Raw genomic sequence first — 17,459 nt, 5'->3', positions numbered from 1 at the left:
CAGACAGGATTTGGCCATGATGACCCCCGGGGCATGTTGGAAGGTGAATCCAGTCTGAGAACATCAGACTCTTCTGGTCAGGCTAGTGGCATGGGGAGGACAAGACATCACAACAGCAGCAGCAAACCCTTTTTGTGCACCCATGTTGCTGGCACTGTGCTAGGCTCTTAATAGTAACAGATGGAAGCAGTTGACAAACAGATGGAAGCAGTTCCTGCAAAGGAACCCAATAACCATCACAATTGTTGCTGAGGCCACTCACAAGGTATTCTTTAATAGGGTGTTACTTTGGAAATGCATATATTTAAAAGATGGAGGACACTTGTTTATATTTTTGTTCACTATGGGCACACAGGCAGATAGATTCTGGGTACAATAAAAGAAATGTTCTTAAGCAATTTTCCAAAGGACATTTCCCCCAAACACCCATCTTCATACAACAGCTGGGACAGGAGAAGGAAAATGAATAAGCATTTGGAAGGAAGAAGGTGGAGGAGCTTAGGGAAATGGGCAAAGAACTGGAGATTCACTGTCCTCATGGAGATGCTGACATCTATGGGGAGAACTTCACATTCAACAGATGCCATGTACTAAGGTACATTCAATCAGCAGAGGAAGGAGTGATCTCAGTTACACTTGAATGGGAAGCCAGGCATTCATTCATTCATTCACCAGATTGTGTGGCGCATCTGCTATATGCCAGGTGCTCTGCTGGAGAGACGGTGATGAACAAAACAGTTCCTGATCTCGTGCCACATACATTCTAGTGGAGGAGACGCATTCCAATCAAATCTCTGTAGAAAGAAGTATAGAGGTTCTACTTCTAACTGCAGTGGAAAGAAAATACAGGAAGTTATGAAAAAGTATGAGTGCAGTTGGGAAGTAGTGGTGCTGAGGGCTTAGGGAAAGTTCCCCTGAGAAAGTGGCCTTGGAAACTTGGATCTGGGAGTGAGAAGTAGTTAGTCAGATCAAGAGCGGGGGAGAGAGCCCCCAGACAGAGGAAGAGAAATGTGTGAAGGCCAAAGGGGTGAGCGAGGGGCCGTGTGTGTGTGTGTGTGTGTGTGTGTGTGTGTGTGTGTGTGTGTGTGTGTGTGTGTGTGTGGTGAGCTGGAGGAACTGAAAAATGACGAGGCTGCCTGGAGTGAGATAAATAAAGAATCTGGGCCTTGAATTCTGTAGTGGCTGCTGTTTATATGTGGTTGCTGGGTGGAAAACAGACTGCATGAAGCCAGTGAGACTGATCAAAGCCGATTGCCCTGTCCTGATGGGAGATGCCCAGGGCTTGGATGAGGGTGGAAGCTCGATTTCTGATAGCTGTAGGGAGGAACTGGTGAAGGATTGGACGGAACCTTCAGGTGAGCCTTGGAAAGAAGTGCAGGAGTATAAGTGCAGAGAAAAGAGAATGTCCCTTTTCTTGGGAAGGAAAGGGAAAATAAAAGCACAATCTCCAACCAATCATCACAATTCCCACGAAATACATTTAAAGTCGTCTTAAAAGAAAAAGTCCATCATCTGAAATGCACTTGCATTCGTCTAGAAATAAGATCCTTACACAGAGAAGTTGTTGCTCTGAATGGACCAGGGAGAGTAAGAAGCAGAGAGGACAGATCAGTCTTCATGCTTTCTGTCTCCTGCCGTGACATGAAGAGCCATGACCCCGGTGACAGTTCTAAGCAGAACCAGCTGAGATGAGCTCGTAGGAGAGCCGCCTGTTGCAGCTGTGGTTATGTTTCTCTATCGTCCTGTTCCTGGATGGTAATCCCCTCCCTAGGCTGGGGTGGGCACTGTTCCTCAGTGACTACGCCCACATGCATTTGCCCAGAACCCTGCCTGCCTCTCTGCTTTCCCTTCCGTTCTGATTCACTTTGATTTACTTGAAAGAGCAAAGCTGCAGGACCTCAGAGTGTCAGAGCTGGGGATGTGGGGTTGGACATCATTTGCTCTGTTGGCCTTGTTTTGGAGCTTCATGGTGCCTGAGACTAGGAAAAGTAAAGTGACCTGTCCAAGGCTGCACAGCAGTAGGTGTAGAGCTGGGACTCAAACTCGGGTCTGTGTGACTCTGAAGCCTGCTAGTGCTGAGTCTCCGTGTAGTGTCCCCAACTCCAAGAGTGCTTCCTACCCTAATCTGCTAACTCATAAGTCTAAATGCATGTAAATCTAGAAGGAGCTGGTATAAGGATATCAAAAGGCAGGAGCAGCAAAGTCAAACAATCATAGGGACTGGGCAAGAAATATATGTAAGTGAGGCAGGCCAGGTGTAAGACATTTAAATATGGTGGAGACTGTGGCATGCTCAGGCAGATTTTAAGATATCACTATTTGGGCCAAGTAAAGCACTCTGCTGCTGAGTCCAGCTCACTGCTGCAGTCTTAGAGGCTCCACCCTAGTTTCCTTTGCACACCAGAAGTTAACAGCCAGAAGACCTGAGCACTTGTGCCTAGTGCAGGACTCCTCTAATGGGCAATCTTTGCTCCCAAGCCCCTTGTTGGGTTGTCTAAGACTGCACTGTCCATACTGCCCCACAACTTGGGGCTCATTCTGTCCTGTCCTGCCTCTTTTCCTCTTCCCATCACAGGGGTCATAGCAGCATCCACAGGCAAATCCTGCTTCCTCCTTGTTTTATGTTTCATACCCCCCCCCCACTCTTGTACTCCTAAAATAAAAAAGTTGGTAGCTAAGGAATAGGAGGGTAGAGATCATGAGATGGTTTCCATCCAAGTAGCCCAGAATATTATTTCCTTGGGAAGGTAAATCCTATCCTGAGGTCACCAGCCTGAAGCAGGAGGGAGAGGATAAGTGCCCCAAACAAGCAATTGAGATGGTCAATGTGAAAGAAACCTGAGTGGCAAGTGACCTCTGGGGGGCCGAGCCCGTGGCGCACTCGGGAGAGTGCAGCGCTGGGAGCCCGGCGACGCTCCCACCACGGGTTCGGATCCTATATGGGAATGGCCAGTGCACTCACTGGCTGAGTGCTGGTCACGAAAAAGACAAAAAAAAAAAAAAAAAAAGCAAGTGACCTCTGGGCTCCTGCTCTGTACAAAGATGCAGATCTCCAAGGTCAACAAGAAGGGCATTTTTCTTCCACTAAAATCCTTCTTTGAAAAATGCCCATGTGTAGCATTTCTCTTCCTTCTCATGTATTCCATGACTTACTTACAAGAATTTTTAGCTAGTTTTAAGGGAAGGTGATCGACTTGTTCATAATTCCCCTCTGAAGGCCATGAGAGAATAGTTAGTTACACATAAACCACAATTTTTTTTCTTTAAAAAAAGTATACACTATATTATAAATCCTTTCATGTTTGGGAAATGTGAATCCTGGGAGTTCACGGGTTTCTGTGGATGTAAGAGCTTTTACTTTGGCATCAGTGAAACAGCCTGTTATATATCTTTATGAGGTTGTTGAGCCCAGACTCAGAACATTAGGAGTACAAGCAGAATGGAGAAAGCTCTTTGATCATCTTTAAAGACAACGGTCTGCCCTGGAATGTACTCAGAAGTATTTAACATTATGTAAATACAAAGATAGGCTAGGAAAGATCAGAGAGAATAGTAGTATTTGTTGGCTCGTGAATGTTTATTTTCCATCATTTTTTAAAAGCATATTATGTTAAAAAAAAAAAAAGAAGAAGAAAGTTTCCAAGAGCATAAGGAAAATCCCCTTGCCTCCTCTAATTTTCCCACCTACATTCTCCAAAAAAGGAAGAAAGAGGAGGAAGGACAACACTGCAGAAGAAGCAAAGTATCCACGTGACATTTTTTTGGGAGAGATTTCCGATGGGTAACAGCATTCTAACCTCCAAAGATGAGAGAGGAGTAAAGATATTTTTAAGGAGTCACAGCAAAAGTGATCTGGAAAGTGTCCCCACTTTGCAAACCTCACATAAAAATACAGACTTCCTCCACACTGTGTGTGTCAGCTAATATTATTTCCCTATAACTAATCAAAAAGGGGTAAAATCTTCTTTAATCTCTTGGATGCACATTAGCCCCTAATGAAACCAGTCTACTTGCTCTGAGAGGAGTGTCAGTCTCACTCCAGTCCCTCAAGAACTGTGTTAGTTTTGCTGTCAACTATTCAGCCAGGGCCTTGTTAATACGGACAACTCACAGTTTTTCAACTGTGTGCCAGGCATTGTGGTAAGTAATTAGCATTAATTATCTCACCTGATATTCACAGCCCCATGAAGCAGGCACTGTTACTAACATCTCATTTAAGAGATGAGAAAGCTAAGGCAAAGAGAGGGTAAGCAAGTAGTCTAAGATAGCTCAGTGAGGAAAGGCCAAAACCAAGATTGGAACACAAGCAGTTTGACTCTGGAATCTGCCCTTTTAGCCTACAAATAGTACTGCTTGGCACAGACTCTATCACAAGATGGCTTGTGCATCTTAATAGATACTGGATGAGGGCATGACAATGTGTGACTCTTGACAGGGATATGAAGCTGATAAAATGATACCTTTGTATAGTGGAATATGATACAGCCATTAAAAAGGATGAGGTAGGTTTGTATAAGCTGAAACGAAACAATCTCCAAAATATAGTATTACACTAAAAAAAAAAAGAGCAAAATGAGAAACTGTGCATATGATATGCCTCCATTTATGCTTTTAAAAGTATAGCATCTTTCTGAAAGATTAGGTAAGTCGTTGGGGCTCCCCTTTGCGCAGGGGGACAGAAGTCTGGGGAACTAGAGATTTGGGATTAGAAGAAAATACTTTTGGTCTATGTTCATTGTACAGTATGAATTTTTTAAGCCATGTGTAGATGTTTTGCTTTTTTCAATATAAAAATATAGTAAAAGGATTCTGTTCTGTTGGGAGATAATGACTTCTGCATTGGCAAATTTAAGCAGCTGCTTGTCATTATCATTCAAGCTCTTTCTACTCCTAGATCTGATAGAAGAGAACGTTGACTCCAAGTCAATCTTAATCTTGGTCAAAAGCAGATTGCCACACAAAGGAAGATTTCTCACATCCCTGAACTTCCCAGATGACAAACACCATCAACCTGATGCCCACTGCCCATCCTTCCAAGGCCCTGTACCACCTACAGCATGGGAGACGCTGAAAGTGCTTGAACAGTTTTTTGGAACCAGCTGATTTTGTGTTTACGTCTCCCCAGCAACTTGAGAGCAGGGCCACAAAGCAAAGGCAGCAAATGACCATGTGATAAATTAAATGGGACTAAGAATCACAGAAGTTTAAACTGGAAGAGGTTTAAAGGTTTGTCTGCCTGGCCCAGGCAAGTTAGGGAGGCATGGCACGAGTCTCTAAGCAACTTGGGGAGACTGACTACCCTTCCCATTGTCCCAGCCCTCACAGTTTCCTCCTTTGATCAGTTGCAGAATGATCTAGAAACTGTGCACAAAGATGCAGGCCAGACAAGAGGGCTTCCTACAATGGAACATGTTACCAATAGCCAGAATCTGGGTGTGAGTGGCAGGGCACAGAGCTCTGCACTGCACGCGTGTGACATTGGGAAGGCAGGAAGAACAAACACTGGCCCACCCTCCTACGTCCTGGAGTTGTACTGTGAAGTCTGCAGTTGAGAAGGGGGCCCCAGCCAAGTAGCCCACCTCCTTCTCCTCTTCTCCCCCACAATCCATCATTCACGTTTCTCCTCCTTACCCCCCTCATTTCCACTAGGTGATTCCTGTCTTCTGTTTGTCCCCTCTCCCATCCCTCCTCTTTAATCATCTCCCTTTGACGTAGTTGCCTGAGAAGGATGTGGTGATCTTAACTTTTATTTTCCCTCATGAATTTCAGTAGCTTTCCATATCAAATTTTACTTTTGAACATTTACATTCAAAAGTAAAATTCCCTAAGTTATGGGGAATTGAGAGTCACATGAAATAGCAAAATGGTGTGATGTTTCATAATCAGAACGCCCCCTGAGAATTTGCAAATATAGTAAGCTATTTCCTTCTAATCTGTAGTGCCTAATGTGGTGAGAGAATTAGTTGACAGTGTTGTAAAACTTGAGACAGCTTTGCTTCAATAATCTGCATTTCATTATCAAAAATGTTCTGAATTTATTTAAATGAAGTGACAGCTAAGTAATTTCTTGCATCATCCTGCAACATAAAAGAGGTGTTTCTCTTGGAGCTGTTTTAAAAAAAATGTAGCAAAGTAGTTAAATGAGAGATGATGAAGGAAAACTGCTGGATTTTTTGTGTGTGTGTAATTAACTATGAATTGCCAAATAGGCTGGGAAGATAACTGAGTTTCTGCTTCAGCTCCATTTTTTTGAAAATGTTGAAAATTCTTGAATGAAAAGCTCCAGAATGTGCAGAAAATGATCTGAAGTCATTTAACTGAAAGTGTGATATTGAAACTTTCTTTTTCCCAATTACTTTTATATTTAAAGTAACATTTAGGCTTAAAAAGATTGAGAACATAACTTTTTTAACAAAATAAACATTCTGTTTTTGTTTCAAAACTTGGCACCCAAAACCACTTTTAATTGTTTCCAATAGTGCAATAGTTATTTGGACCACCTCATTACCTACTTCCTTCACACAGGGAAAATTTTGAAATAAGTTTTGGACCCCTTCACACAGTTAACTCAGAGTCCCAAACAACAGTTGCAGGAAATGGATGTCAGAGAGAGAAACTCAGATACTCACATTCACCTTCATCTTGATCCTTTAAAGAAATTATTTTTAAAGGTGGTTAGTCCATATCCTGCAAAATATCAACAGACATCTCTTCGGAAGGGAAGCCTTTCTGTAGCAGTTTGTGTAGGAGTGCTGTGAGGTCTGGGGTCTAAACACATGTGTCTGGAGAGAGCTCTTCCTGCAGCTGTTCTTGCCAGTCCATCTGGGCTGAAACCAGCAGCCCTGGGGAAGGATGGGCCAGTGACATAAGGCATTCTCTCAACAGTCCCGTTGGTCTCCCCCCCTCATCCATCTGGATGCAAATAGCCATTGTGGCTAGTCTATCTACAAGTACCAGGGACAAAGAAGTGAGCAAACCTGGTGAATTTGGATATGACGAGGGATGTGTGAGAAAAAGAAAACTTGAATAAAAGAATGATTGCTTGTTTTCCTAACACCTTTAAAATGATCTTGGACAATGGCATAGTCTGTGAATAAGCACAAACCTTAACTGGTTTCTTCATGATAACATTGAACTCTGACCCATCTGGCTTTGAATTCTTCCTGATGGTTCAGATGAAAAAGCCACGCATTATGGGGACTTCTGTAACTGCACAAGGCACTGCCTACTAATGGGACTTTGAGGAAGAGGTTGTGACCAGAAAAAAATTCCAAATCCACCTGGTGGAAATGAAACATTTTTTTCCCTGATGCCCGAATACTGTGGTTTTCCAACAGGTGTGGGTCTTACCAGATTAACTTGCTTGAATGTACTTCCCCATTCATGGGAACCTTGTTGATATGCACTTTTAGTGCTTCATCAACTTGGCAATTATTTACCAAGCACCTACTGTATGTCTGACCATGTGTTCTGGGGCCAACGGGTGACCAGTTCCCTTGATCTAAGCTCAGGGTTGAAACGATGCAATAGTAAAGGTCTCCCAGGACTTTGAGTCATTGATTTTCTTGGATGTGGCCCAAGATGGGTCCATGTCATACTAGACTGCACTGTACAGCTCATAGCGCCCTAGAGATCCTAGTGCATTTATTCATAGATAGCCTTCCTACCACCTCCCACCTCCAAGTCCACTCCATGCTAGCCACGTCCCTGGGTTACTGTTTAAGATATTCAGTTTAGGAAACCAAGGGTTTGGGAGGAATGCTGGGCAAGGTGAGTGGTTGGGAATTCCACCCTTGCTTGTGAGAAACTCACCAAGGGAGGAGGGCAAGCCACTGAGAACTTCTCTGGGCCTCAGTTTCTTTACCTGAAAGTGAGGTAGCTTTATAGGGTCATCTCCAAGTTCCCATCCAGTTGCAAAACCTACATTTTGCACAGCTTCTTTTCTTACTCTTACCTCTTAGTTCATAAAAGCCATCAGAGGCATTACAAAGAAAATAACATGTAGGTGGTTTTCCTTTCTAATTTCTTTCTTTCCTTCCTCCTTTCCTTTTTTCTTCTTTTGAAGGGAAGAAGGAAAAAAAGGCATAGAGAAAGAAGTTTCGTGTTATTTGATTGGCTTTGTTTGATTGTGTTTCTCAAACTTTTTGTTTGTAGAAACTAACCACATGCTTCCTGTCATATAGCTGTGCCACCTTTTTAAAAGTAAAATAATCAATTGAGCCAATTTGAAAAAAACCAACTCTCCCCAAGCAACATTACCTGTGAAATTACAGGTTTGATGAGCTAGTTTTAGTTTTTTTCTAATGCACATTAAGATACACAAGCAATGTTTTTAAAAAATGTTCTGTGTGCCATGCATAAAATCGTCTGGTGTGCCAGAGGTCAAGGTCCCTGCAGTATGTGACTTTTCCAGTTGATTGATCAGGAATTCAAAGCTGGCTCAAGCCATTTAATGTATCACAGAAAGGAGTAAAGGTTCATGCTTGTTCACTGAATTCTCCAGTTTTCCAGGGCCATTTTCAGAGGTGTTTTAGGAAAGCAAGGAGTCATCCCGTTGTTTAAGCTTTTCTTCTTTCATTCTGCTGACATGAATTTATTCTAATTTACTGGGTTTATTCATTTTATTGTCAATAGTGGGCTACAGATAAACCCATCACAACCCTTATTTGGGACACCCAAAGGAAGGTTAGAGAAAATGCCTTATGGAGGTAGCCCTGTCTATTTCCCAGTGGTTGTTGTTCTCACTATGACCAGGGTAAGAAAGGGGCTCCTTGGAGTATTTGCTACTAGTGACTGACTCTCCTGCTTTTATTCTCCTTTCAACTGTGGGGCGAGTTTAAATTCTGAGCCTGAAGCAAACATTCCATGAAACACTTTACTTTTTGTTAACCCAACGGCAAACATCTCCAAGGGAGAGGGACCCTACAGCTTTCTTTCCCCACTTTTTCCCCCAAAAGACAGGCTGCTGGGCCTTCCATCCATAACAGATGTGTAACAGTTAAGAGCAACAGTTCAGAATGATACTTTACATTCACCAACTTATAAACTCAGGGAGAGATTCTCACTGGAGTGGCCAGATGAGTGGTCCAGAATTGCCTGTGAGTAACTATTCAATGGTTCACACGTGTTTCCTACAGGAACTTTAAGAGTGTGGTGCCCCAAGAGCCGGCGGATACTGTCCCAGGTGTGGGGGACTCACTGTCTTAGCATTAACTCTGCTGTTCCTGGGTGTGCATATGAGACTCCTTGTCCCCTGAACAAATAGTTTATGAGCAACACATTTATAAATGGTTCCTAAAAAATTTATTTCCCTTTTTCTGCAATTCATGTTGGAGTCCTCTAATCTCACCCTTGACGACATCTTTTTATTTTTTTTTAACCAGCCTCCCACCTTCCTCCTTTTAAGTTATTTCCTCTCCAGGCACTTGTCATTTCCTCCCTTAGTCATTGCAGTTCCAAAATGACCGTGTTATGTTTCTCTGGTCGCTTCCCCATTCCATTATCTTGCGGGCCACTCTCCTTTGAATAGTCTTTTCGCAGATCTTTTTAAGCTTTGAGGTGGGTGGTGGCATTCTCTTTAGCTGGTTTTTTTTTTTTTTTTTTCCTAAGTGCACTCTATAGAAAATAAAATGTTCACTGAGCTGAGAAGGGCCTCAGAAACGTGAAGAATTAGGATCTCTGGAGGAGGATAGGAAATTACACTATTTGAAAAACAGTTATTATACTAACTGCTAGTTTTTTTCTGTCTATACAGCTGCTGATAAACTGGCCAGACAGGTGTGCTCACCTTTTGATTCTGAGCATTTGACTTTGACTTCTGCATACCAATGGGTGCTGGATCTTTGGGGTTATGGCTCTATTGGCTTTGTCCCTCAGAGGAAGACAAGTGGCTTCAGGATTCTGTAAAGGGCAATGTTCTAACCAGAGGAGGAGATGGCAGCAGCAACTGGAAGAAAATGAGCCCTCTGGGGTCCACACCCAAGAGCACACACATGCTGCACTGTCACGGGAAGCAGGCCAGCCAGAGCTGCCATGTTCTTCCTTACCTCAGTTTACCTGCACCTTGTGCTGTGCTGGGTGAGGTCAGCAGAAGCTTTGCTGAAGGTCTCCGACACCTCAAGGTTTATGCCAATATGCTCCCTGTGCCCTTCCTGCATTTTCTCCCCAGGCATTGGGTTCATTGTTTAATTGAAAACCAACCAACAATTGCGTGTCTTCAGGGTTGGCTTGGTGCAGTGGTTATGCGAATTAATTTGGGGACAGGATTGGAGTGGGTTGGGGTGAGGGTAGGGAAAATATCAGGAGAAGAAGGGCTGTGGGGTGTTAGGGGGAGGGGAGGAAGACCAGAAATTGGCCATTCTCCTTTTAGTACCATCAGCACCATTAAGTACTATCGTGGCTAATCTGAAATGAAAACATTAGTATTTTCCACACAACCTCAGTTAACTTTCTAGGTAATTGTTTTGTAAATAAACAAAAAATATTCAGAGAATAAAGGTTTTTTAACAGGGGAACAAATAATGATTATATAATGCATTTTTGTTAACTACAATAACAATTTATTAAATAGTGAGAAAGGGGACCAGACACGTTTGTCCTTGGTGGCCTTTAGAAGAGTGCCTGCCACATAGTAGGCACTCAATGTTTGTTGAATGAGTGAAAGGTACATTGTCTCCCTGAATCAAATATAGCAAATGTAGTTAGATAAAATCTATTTACTCCTGATTTACTATTCTTTCTGCTCACACCCCCTGACAGTCTCAAACATCAAAAGTTTTATTTTTTCAAAAGACAGAGCAAGCGATTCTACTCCATGTCCATTGGGAACAGTACAACACTATCCAAAATGAAAACGAAACCACCTGCGCTGGTGTCTCCAAATTCACCTCCCTGCTTCTGCTCTTTCCTATCTACAGTCCCTTCCCTGCATAACAGCCCAAGTAATCTTTTGAAAACATAAATGAGAACATGTCATCTCCTGCTTTAAGTGGGCCCGTGGCTTCCTTTGCAATTGGAATGCACTTCAAAGTTCTTACATGGCCAACCAGGCCCTTATGGGACCCTGCTTACACCTCAGATCTCACTTCTGACCTTCTCTCTCCTTGTTTACTCTGCTCCAAACACCTGGCCTTTTTACACATACTCTACTGTGCCGAATTCATTACCACTGCGGGGACTTTGCAACTGCCATTCCCTCTGCCTGGAATACTTTTCCCTTCATTCAGGTCCTTTCTGTCCATCACCTCTACCAGGTTGCCCTGTCTTATTTTCTTAATGTTAGTTGTCACTACCTGAAATCATGGTGCCCATTTACTCATTTGCTGTCATTGACTCAGCTGGGATGTCAGCTGTGTCTTCCCTCCCCCCCCCCCCCCCCGGGAACCCCTGGGGCTCGGTAACTACACGCTGGGTGAGTGGTTGAACAATGGGCAGTGAGTTGTGTTTTCAAGTTGGCACCACATTTGGGCTGCTTTGCCTTGTGAGCCAGCAAAGTTAAAGAGAGAAAGCTGCTGGACAAGGTCAGAGGGAGGCCACAGGTCCTGTGACCTGGACTGCAATTACAACAGCTCAAATCTAAGGCAACATCACTTCGTGGGAGAAGGAGGGGCCAATTCTCAAGAATCTAGGCTGAGTGGTGGGTTGGGCTGGGGCCAGGTGGGGGTCAGAGAGCTGAGAGTCAGGGGAGACCTCCCTTCCTGGACACCTGACAATGAGGAAGTAGTGTTCCTGGCCTCACAGCAGGGCTGTGTTGCAAGAGCTGCACTCCCCATAACTGCCCATGCATTCACACACACAGCCACAAAACATTTACTGAGCACCTACTACGTGCAGGCACTGCTGTAGGTACTAGAGATGCAGGGCCGAATAAGAAAGCCCAGATCTGTCCCTCATGGAGCTTTTTTCCCAGAGGAAAGACAGATGATGAACAAAGAAAAAAGGCAAGACAATTGCAGATCTCAGTAAGTGAGGATGATGAGAACGATTGGGGTGGGGGTGGAGGGGAAGAGCGGTCTGGGGAGGCCTCCAGGTGGGGTGATGCTGGCTCGAGGGGAGGACACACAGGATCCAGCCACAGGAGAGAGGAGCATACCTAGGCAGGGAACCGCAGGCAACAAGGGGCAGGAATTGGAGTAGGAGAGCAGGGGGAGGGGGAACTGGTGGCTCTCGCCTTCCAGGCAAGTGTGTGCACACAATCGCACTCGCCCTTCTTTGACAAAGATGAGTTTGAATGTCTTGTTTCCTCCCCAGAGCTGCTAATGGCACAAGGAAAGCCTGACATTGCTTCTCACTCACTAACGAAGCCTCACCAAGCTTTCTTGCCCAGAAGCACTGAAATAAACTGAGACCCAGAAGTGGCAGACACATCCGATGCCATCATAGTCTGTCACACCTAAACCAACCCTGAGAATGTTGAAGAGTTTTCTTTTTTATTCTTAGTCTTTCCCTTGACCTTCCTTGAGTGAGTCTGGAACCATTCCACTCAGAGATGAAAGAGGACCAAAGAATATTTGCTTTTTTACTGAGGCTGAATCTAAAATGTTAGAACATTTCAGCACATTTAAATGTTCTTCAGACATAAATATTGTACCATTCACTCTTCAGTAACATGATAAAGACATTTGTTTGAAAACCCCCTTCAGAAAACCAAAGTGAGCACACAGCTGTCTTTACAAAAGGAAGTATGCATTGTGGAGAACATACTGTGGAAAGTAGCTGTTAAATATAATCAAATTTGAGAAATTCTCAGAAAATGATGGAAAGCAAATGCCAATGCTTATTTGACTCAGTAATCCTATTTCAATGCCTGGACATTTACCCCAGTGAAAAAAAAATATTATGGGGGCGGGGGGGAAAGCCTGGACACAAAGATGCTAATTTCCACATCACCACTAATGGCATGTGCGCGCGCGCACGCACACACACGAAGCAAACACAATTTAACAACAAACAGGACTGAATTGCTAAAGTACATGCAGACTCTATTTTCATAAATAAGGCATTTGAAACTACCAAAACAAGGATCTAAAACAAGGATTTGCATATGATAAAACCTCTTATTGACCTTGTCTTTTAGAACTAAGTCTCTAGCATTCTTTAAATTGAGTTGAACAAGGAGTCGGCCAGCTAGAGGCAATAAGCCAATGAATGAGATGTTAGATTTACCACTTTGGCCATGCACGAGAATTTCTATCTTTGTTGCAATTGTACTGTTTGAGGCCAGTGTTTCCTATCACTAATATCATCATGTCTATTTTTAAATGTTCTCCTTGTTTTGTAAAATAATTAGGGGAAAACATAATAAAGCAGTTCAGCAGTTACACGAAATCTGCTATGCATAAAGGCAAAAGCTCAATCAACATGGAGTTGTTGGTAGGCAAGCAGCAACATCAGGAAACAGCTTGAAGGAGCAATCATGGTTTACCATCCAGTGGACAAAGGCAAACTTCAGGGTTTGAGAGGTGACCTAGGGTGGCCCTGAATGAAAGTCAGGGTTGCTTTAAAGTCAAATGCACCAAAGCTGGAAGCACTGTGTTACCATTTAAAAAGCAATTAGACAACAATGTAGGCATAAAAAATAGTGAGGTGAACCAACTGTGCTAATATGAAATGAAGTCTAAAATGTATTGTTAGGGCTGACCAGTTAGCTCACACGGGAGAGCATGATGCTGATAATACCAAGGTCAAGGATTCAGATCCCTACCGGCCAGCTGCTTAAATAATAAATAAAATAAAATGTATTATTAGTTGTAAAAGGCAAGAAGCTCAACAGTTCTTTACTTACTGCTCCTATTTATGTAAAAATCTTTTAAAAAGTATATTATCCTATATGTGCATTGATAATTTCTGTTGAAATACCCGAGAAACTGTTAACTGAGCTGCTTCTGGATCAGAAGCTGAAGACTTGGACTTTTACTCTGGTGCTGCATTACTGGGTGGGGGTAGCCTGTCTGAGGTGAGGTGACACGTGCTGGCAATCTAGGGCTGTGAACCAAATCTGGATGACCCATCCGTGAGTTGGAAATTATTTTGCAATTTTAAAGGGTTGTAAAAACAAAGAATATGTAACAGAGACCATATGTGGCCTGCAAAGCAAAAAATACTATCTTGCTATTTACAGAAAGAGTTTGCAGACTCTTGGGTTCAGGATCAGAACATAGTTAGCTGGGCAAGAGCTAAGGCTCTGGTTCAGTCTGCCTGGGTTTGATTCCTGGCATTACCACTTACTAGCTGTATGGCCTTGGGCAAGTCAACTAAGTCTAGTTTTCTCAACTGTAACATGGGGATGAGAATAATACCTCTTCTTCATGAGGATGTTGTGGGAACGTAATAAGAAAATGCAAGTAGAACACTCAGCATGGAGCCTGACATACAGACAACCAAGTGTCAGTTATTATCTTTGTACGATTGGTAGCAGGACTTCATAGGAATGCTGGGAATATCAACTATGTTACATGCATATAGCATGTTATTTACAGATTGTAAAGTGCTACATAAATTATTTAGGCAGAACAAGTGTACATAAATAAAAAGAAGTCTAAATCATAAAAAATATAGGCTATTCATAAAAAAGTTATAAAAAGAAAAGCAGTGGATTGTTCTAGATTAAAGACAACTGAGACCTGACAAATATCACAATGTGTGACCCTGGAACGAATCCTGGAAAAATGAACAAATAAACACAGGAACAAACAACAGCCTCCAAAAAGCTAAAAAGGATATTTTTGGAAAATATGAATGTAAACTGAATGTTAGAATGGCATTGTATTAAATCAATGTGAAATGTTCTTGGGTATGATAATGGTATGTGGTTCTATAGGAGAATGTCCTTGTTATTAGGAGACACATAATGAAGTCTTTAGGGGTGACATGTTAGTATATCTGCTATTTATTTCCAAATGGTTTAACAACAACAAGAACAAAGTGTGTGCCTGCGTCTAAATATATACAAATAGATGCACACAAATATGACAAAGTTTCAGAAAGTGGTGAATCTGGATGAAGGATATGCAGGGGTTTACTGAATTACTTTTCCCTCATTTTTCCAATGGCTTGAAAAATTTCAAAGTAAATAGCTGGGGACAAAATTCTAGAGTAGTTAAGATTATTATAATCTATATAATACAGGATATCACAAATTACTCAGCCATAAATTCCACTAGTGACATTTAATATTATTACAATAAATAACATTTAATTCCTATAAAAAGTCTCCTCATTTAGTAATTGTTTCATTTCCTTTTTTTCCTGTGCTACTTAAAATTAAAATGAGGGTAGCAAGATTAAAAAAAAAAAAAATCAACCTTGACCTTCACTTTGTGTCTGAGTTAATTTCTTTTTTGGTAGTGATTTTAACTTCCTAAATAGTGAATCTTTTTGATTCAGAACACAGACTTGAAGTCTGTATGAAAGTTCTAGCTTCGCTCACACAATACACAAGTCAACACGGAAACAGCCTGTGGAGTGCCCCCTGTACACCCAGCACGGGAGGCTGAAGCCCAGGTTTGGGCTCTGCTCCTGGGAAGCGAACTCAGAAATCAATCAAGGCAATTGTGAATGACACTGAGTGTCTTTAGAGTCCAGAGAAAGAAGAGATATGGGTGGGCTGAGGCAGAGATGCACACCTTGCTTAAGAAGTTTGTTGGCTGGTGAATGGACACCAAATGATGGATTGTGTTGTCAACTGTGTAAGCTGATTTCTATTGCAAAGTCATTTTTACCCACCTCTAAATCAAATCGGTAAGGAGCTTTATAGCACATCTGTTTCCTACACTTAAACTTAAGTTAAACTTTCTCATCTCACACTTACATGCTACTAGTATTCATCCTTTGCTTCCACAAGAAACTCAGGACTAAAACCGGTGCTATCCTTAGCCATCATGGGTTGTCTACAGCCTCTCCCCCACCCCCTGCCCACTGCCCCCAGTAGCCCCCATCACTCACCTTGGGCGCACTGTCCATGATGCTTGTTCCTTTCATGTGAGCGATGTGCAGTGGCTCTTTGGAGTTCTCTGGCTAAAATCTCCAGCTTTAGAGGTAGATTATGCAAGGTCACTGCATACTTCTGGCTGGTTCTCAGAAACCGAATTCCATAGAACTATCTGACAACACATGGGAAACTGTCAAAAACATTCTCCCAGCAGGCAAACTTTCTGGAAAGTATGATAAGAGTAAAATGAAAGGGTGGAGGAGGAGGAGATGAGAAATACAGGCCACCCTCACTCAATGCCTGACGTCTCACTTTGTCTACAAGTAGAGATTGTCACTCATTTGCTATGTGAAACCACAAAAGAAGAAGGAGGAAAAAAACATGCTACTCTTCTGCTTTAAAGTGTGAAGTTCCTACTTTGAAAAGCTCGGTCTGTGAACACACAGCATTCCTGTCCCTTGAACACTGTGGAACAACTCCCACTGAACAGACCAAGCTCATTTCCCTGATGAGAGGCCACAAGGCCACATTTCTGATAGTGGTCAGCACTTCTTCCTTCTTGCTCTCTACAGCTTGCCTTCCCACAGCCAGGATAAAACAAGTCAGGCGGGAGGCCTTAAAGGATGCAGTCCCCACTCTATCTATCCCTCTTACTACACACGCTCCCTGCTCTGCACCCCTGCCCACCTCCTGGTCTTTGCTCACAATACTTAATGATTAACATTCCAGGAGTGCCCAGTCTGCATGAAAAGCTCCACTGAGCACTGCACTGTGTTCTCTCTTAAATCTAATAAAACAGTCATCTGTATTTGAAACCACTACGCTAGCTCATGTGGCTCATCATTACTTGCCAAGTCTTTTTACTTTCCCTAAACATCTAGAGGACCTACTGTGTAGCAATCTGCAGAAGAAGTTTGCATTTTTACTTCATTTAAACAAAATGCTACCCATTCTTCCAAGCCTGGCTCCAGTTCCATCCCCAGACAGCTGTCTCCTCTCATTGCTCCCTTCTTGCCATTATAGCACTGCCTGCCTTGTCTTCTGGTTGTCCCATGTGTGGTCCCCACAAGCCTGAGCACCGGCACATATTTACCAATTGAAATAGCTGGCTGATTTCTGGCTGAGACCATCCATAGTTTAAAATATTATCATTGTTGGGAACTAACTTCGAGGGCCACGGATGGTAGCAGATAACAGGGAGGGAACAATGTCCCCACAGAATGAACACAAACTGACAGCAGCAAGTTCAAAGTGGAGATCTACAGAGAGGACAGAGATGGAGAAGAGGGGAGTGACATAGGGAAGGTTTCACAAGGAAGATGAGATGTGAAAGAGGCAGGGGAAGGTCAGTAGAGAAACAGAGCTGCAACATTATGAATATGAGAAAAAAAGCGGGGGAGGATGGGAATTCGTAAGTCCCATTTAAGGAAAAGAAGCAGATTCACAGTGAAGGGCAATGAGTGATAAGGGCTGAAGTTATGAATGACAGCCTAGCCTAACAGAAGTATTTTATCCTATGAGTCTCTACAGA

The 17,459-nt window shown here is 42.8% G+C and overlaps 1 protein-coding gene across 1 annotated transcript in view; it reads right to left on the bottom strand.

Moving 5' to 3' along the window:
* CASS4 (Cas scaffold protein family member 4) overlaps nt 1-15,960 on the bottom strand; it is a 37,436-nt gene extending 21,476 nt beyond the window's left edge. Inside the window, exon 1 of the mRNA XM_063095536.1 lies at nt 15,943-15,960. Coding sequence (XP_062951606.1) covers nt 15,943-15,960 — 18 coding nt within the window. The remainder of the gene's footprint in view (nt 1-15,942) is intronic.
* Nucleotides 15,961-17,459: the final 1,499 nt, after the last annotated feature.

Source organism: Cynocephalus volans, chromosome 1 (genome assembly GCF_027409185.1).
Source record: "Cynocephalus volans isolate mCynVol1 chromosome 1, mCynVol1.pri, whole genome shotgun sequence".
Lineage (NCBI taxonomy): Eukaryota > Metazoa > Chordata > Mammalia > Dermoptera > Cynocephalidae > Cynocephalus > Cynocephalus volans.
Note: the sequence above shows the minus strand (reverse complement) of the source record. Positions and strands in the feature narration are given on the sequence as shown.